This window comes from Helianthus annuus, chromosome 12 (assembly GCF_002127325.2).
Source record: "Helianthus annuus cultivar XRQ/B chromosome 12, HanXRQr2.0-SUNRISE, whole genome shotgun sequence".
NCBI lineage: Eukaryota > Viridiplantae > Streptophyta > Magnoliopsida > Asterales > Asteraceae > Helianthus > Helianthus annuus.
In genome coordinates this window covers 54,501,405-54,506,376 of record NC_035444.2, presented here as the reverse complement: position 1 = coordinate 54,506,376, position 4,972 = coordinate 54,501,405, and the positions used below count along the sequence as shown (strand labels likewise).

Genomic DNA, 4,972 nt, shown 5'->3' with positions numbered 1-4,972 from the left:
TTGTTTTTTAGTGGAATGTATGTATATTTTTAGTGGATTGGATGTGAATGCTCTTAGGGCTACCATACTTCACAGTACAATAAAACACGCCACATCTTCTGCAAGTCTTTAACGACCAACCTATTACAAAATACAACTAAACATGTCACATACTACTATTATATAATCATCTTCTACACATCTTCAATGACCTATCTATTACGAAGTACAAAATAACAAGCCAGAGACGCCTCTCAAATAACCATCTCCTTTAACCACCAACCTATTACGAAGTACAACAAAACATGCCAAATTAACGCTTCAATGTCAATATTCAGCTATGTAGATGATGAGTGACAAATAACTCAATTAACTAAATCATATATGGATCGGTGAGAGTGTAGTAGATGATGCGTGAGAAAAAAAGACATATCTCGAATTAATTTTGAAGATTTCTTTAAATTCTAGTCGAATAAGAAAAGCATGTTACAACTCATGCAATTTAGGGGGTGTTTGGTGTTGAGTTTTCAAAATAGATTTTGCGTTTTTAAAACTGCGTTTTGAAAAAGCATGTAGGTAATGCTTCTCCAAAACTGCGTTTTGGAGGCAGATAATCACTTTTTCATCCAAACATTTTGTTTAGATTATTTATGTTTTACAAATGCAATAATCAAATAATCACTTCAAAATGTAATCTCAAACACCCTCTTAGTTGTTACATATAAATTAAATATAACCGAATAAGCTTATGTAAACACTCACTATTCTACAGAAATGGTATCCATTTGCTTTTGATATATTTGGTTTCCTAGCCTCAGAGGCCGTGGAATTCCTAAACAGCGTCTAGCGGGTTGTGAATATTAATCTCTCAACCCTTAAGGGCCGCTTCGTCTTCAGTAGGATCGGTTTTACAATTCAAAAGGGGGGTTGCGGCGTAGCTTGTTGCCTGTTTACCTGCCATGTAATTTGTTATTTTGACATTTAAATGAATTTGAAATATGTTCTGTTCATGACAAAAAAAAAAATCTTTATTCAAGAAGAAACCTGTAAAACAAAGATTTTAACTATGCTTTCGTATTAAGCAAAATTAACATGAAGAAAACATCAAATTAAACATGTAATTTCAAACTAGAAGTCCTAAACTTTGACCAAGTTTCGATCCGGTTCGGTTTAGGTTTAACCAATTTTTCAAAAAGAATAATTAACACCCATATTAGCAGCAAGGATTAGCGTTTATCTTTTTACCTAAATTATAAATCTGAAAAAGACCACAAATAAATAAGTTGATCAACATTCTCAAATTAAGCAATTTAGATGATGCACAAACACCATAGTTTCTACATAGATTTCTTAATCAAGAATCATGAAATCAACAAAACATCAAGTAAAAAGATGCTCCAACTTTCTAAAACAATATCAAAATCAAAGAATAGTGGAACTTACAATACATCAATAGTCCCAAATCATATATGTAATTTGTAGATTATAAAACAAAAAAGGTAAAAAACAAGATATAAGCTGTTGCAAGCCAACACGACACTGGATCGCGGTTGCACAAATCAGAAGCATTTTCTATGCACGATAGACGGACCAGACTCGTCATACTCAGCCTTCGCGATCCACATCTGCACTCAAACACAACCACCAAACATAAACAATTAAGCATCTGTCATAAACAGTAGTTAATGAAATGTGTTATAAACTTATAATAGCATACCTGCTGGAAGGTGCTGAGTGATGCAAGAATGGAACCACCAATCCAGACACTATATTTCCTCTCGGGCGGGGCCACGACCTTGATCTTCATGCTACTCGGGGCCAACGCGGTAATCTCTTTACTCATCCTGTCAGCGATCCCAGGGAACATAGTCGTGCCGCCACTAAGCACGATGTTTCCATACAGATCCTTCCTAATATCCACGTCACACTTCATGATAGAGTTATACGTAGTCTCATGAATACCTGCAGCTTCCATTCCGATCATGGACGGCTGGAACAGAACTTCCGGGCAGCGGAACCGCTCTGCCCCGATGGTGATGACCTGACCGTCGGGCAGCTCGTAACTCTTCTCGACAGAAGAGCTAGTTTTGGAAGTCTCGAGCTCTTGCTCGTAGTCGAGGGCTATGTAAGCTAGTTTTTCCTTCATGTCTCGAACGATTTCCCGTTCTGCTGACGTAGTGAAAGAGTAACCGCGTTCAGTTAGAATTTTCATCAGCGCGTCGGTCAGGTCGCGTCCAGCTAAGTCGAGACGGAGGATCGCGTGTGGAAGTGCGTAACCCTCGTAAATTGGAACCGTGTGGCTCACACCGTCCCCGGAATCCAGAACAATACCGGTTGTACGACCACTGGCGTACAGAGAAAGAACAGCTTGAATCGCAACATACATTGCAGGCGCGTTAAATGTCTCAAACATGATTTGAGTCATTTTCTCACGATTGGCTTTTGGGTTCAAAGGCGCTTCGGTAAGAAGAACCGGGTGCTCTTCTGGAGCAACACGAAGCTCGTTGTAGAAAGTGTGATGCCATATTTTCTCCATGTCATCCCAGTTATTGACAATACCATGTTCGATTGGGTATTTTAGAGTCAATATACCTCTCTTGGATTGGGCCTCGTCACCAACGTATGCATCTTTTTGGCCCATTCCAACCATCACGCCAGTGTGACGAGGACGGCCCACAATACTTGGGAACACGGCTCGCGGTGCATCATCTCCAGCGAATCCAGCCTGTAAATTTGTTTCATTTTTATGAACAACAACAAGTTTCAAGCACAGTTAGAAATTCATTTATGGGTTAGTCGCTATCTAAAATAGCGACTTTAGAATTTTGGATTATGCAAATCTGAATACATCAGTGTCCAGATTTTTTTGTCTTTTTGTTGTCGAAGTCACCAGCAACAAAAAGACAAAAAAAATTAAAATTAAGTACACTCCAACTAGATTCTACAAAGTGAAGTCGTTATATGAGATAACGTCCTTAATTCTGAAGTTGTTATCTTAGATAGTGACTAACCAGATTTGAAGTCGAACCAAAAAACCATCCGCTTAACATCATCATGTGTTCTAAACAAACCATTTTTAAAAAATCCGCCTTTATAGAGAACAAAGTTTAATGATTACCTTAACCATTCCAGTTCCATTATCACAGACAAGTGGTTGAATATCCTCGCCATCTGCCATCTTAAGCTACCTAAATAATCGAATATACACCGGTCAGTCATGAATCTTATTACCAGTGTCATGACACACATGATATTCAACAAAGAATATGTGAATGGATTCGTAACGTCAATATAAACAACACTAAGAAGCTAGACACAACATCAAATCCAGGGCTGCTTATGCAAATTCCGGCCTTCATAGCAACCGGCGTAGATGGTATTTGCGGCAAGACATTTTTTATGAATGAAGTATCTCCAAAATATATATGTACATACATATATACACACACATATATATATGCCTTTTTTTGGACATGCTCACATGCATTCAACTTTTAGTGGTTAATCTATAGCAATAGCAGCATCATATCATCATCATCATCATACTCAGTATATCCCACCAATAGCAAAGCTAAGGTAGGGTCTGAGGTGAGGAGGGTGAGATTTAGACAGCCTTACCTCTACCCCGTATGAATAGAGAGGCTGCTTCAAATGAGACCTCCGGCTCGATTGATAAAACTAAATCCATAAACAATTTAAAGCTTAAAAAGTAAATTAAGAAACAATCCATCAATCTCCATAACAAAAGGGTCATTCTAACATTAAGATCATCTTTATGGTTAACCATGTTCAGATTATTACCCAAGACAAGAATGGGAATGAATACAGTCGCAATTAAAACAAAATACGCCAGTCAGGCATTTCTACAAACAACTTGTATGCAAAAACCCACATGAAATTAATATAAAAAAAGCTGAAGCATGTATGAAGATCAATGAATTCGAATTGAACATGAATTAAAATGTACCTACGAAGGAAGCCAATTGGATTGAAATGTAGCGGAAGATGAAGAAATGGATTAATGAAGAAAGGGAAGGAATAATACCTAAAAATATGGGTTCGTGTGAGGGGTTGAGATGGAATTGCGGCAAGAAGTTGTTAATGGTGATTGATGAAACCAGAAAATGGAAATTAAAATGGGAGGGGAAACTGGTGGGGTTATAAATTATAATATTAACCACATGAATTTCACTCGTGTTGTGACGGGTTTTCGATCAATATTGGTTTTGGTTTGTTATAATAGCGTTACTATAAGTGACACTTGGTATAGAAATCTACAAACATATGTCCAAGAGTATATTAACACGTGTTTTATTTCGATCGAAAACAATGAAAACAAACATCGGTACTGCTAAAATATTAAACTATATTTGGTTCGTTCAATTTTGAACGAAAATCATGGCAACGTAGATACGTAGGCATATCACAAAAGCATACTCGTAATTTTATGATACACTATATTTTAAAACTATTTTAAAAGGTATAAAAGAAAACAAAATATGTTCAATATTAATTGTTATAACAAAATAATAAAAAACAATGATAAAAAACTAACATTTTTTCTATTAGTTAAATAATAAAAAATAAAAATAAAACCTATAAACGTGACACTATTTATTAGCATGGTTTTGTATAAATAGTAATAATTAAGGGCGGAGGATAATGGAGGCTCAATGTAACTCCCTAAAAACAGACTTGATAATTAAACTAAATTTAATTGAGGATGAGCGAATAAAATACCGTTGGTGGTAAAAAAGTTAACCAGTAAATAAAATAACTAGAAATGTTTTAACCTAGTTAAAAGATTAGTAATTACTAGATGTGTTGGGTGAGTTTTGAAAATAATAAAGCAACTAATAAAGTGCAATGGTTAAAAGTGAACAAGTATCAAACTTAATTAAAAAGAATAAACTACCCAATTACTTACTGGTACGGGTTATGGTAGCTGGGGTTGAAATCCATCCGATCTATTATGTGTGCATAAGTTTATTGC

At 36.0% G+C, this 4,972-nt stretch overlaps 1 protein-coding gene across 2 annotated transcripts; it reads right to left on the bottom strand.

The window, feature by feature from the left end:
- Positions 1-1,359: 1,359 nt before the first annotated feature.
- On the bottom strand, positions 1,360-4,184 carry LOC110894935 (actin). 2 transcript variants are annotated; one of them, XM_022142190.2, is made up of 4 exons: positions 3,947-4,184; positions 3,098-3,167; positions 1,697-2,704; positions 1,360-1,604 (listed from the first exon to the last, which is right to left on the bottom strand). In XM_022142190.2, exons 2-4 carry the CDS (start codon positions 3,155-3,157, stop codon positions 1,539-1,541), a joined length of 1,134 nt encoding a protein of 377 aa, XP_021997882.1. In that variant the 5' UTR covers positions 3,158-3,167; positions 3,947-4,184; the 3' UTR covers positions 1,360-1,538. The 2 variants fall into 2 exon arrangements, with proteins under 2 accessions (XP_021997882.1, XP_021997883.1); XM_022142191.2 differs by having other exon boundaries at positions 4,025-4,183.
- Positions 4,185-4,972: the final 788 nt, after the last annotated feature.

Bases quoted from the DNA above. Each gene is read 5' to 3' on its own strand.
- LOC110894935 (XM_022142190.2), bottom strand. From the start codon at position 3,157: ATGGCAGATGGCGAGGATATTCAACCACTTGTCTGTGATAATGGAACT. The intron at 2,705-3,097 runs GTAATCATTAAA...ACAAATTTACAG, and splicing joins ATGGAACTGGAATGGTTAAG to GCTGGATTCGCTGGAGATGA. The intron at 1,605-1,696 runs GTATGCTATTAT...GTTTGAGTGCAG, and splicing joins CACTCAGCACCTTCCAGCAG to ATGTGGATCGCGAAGGCTGA.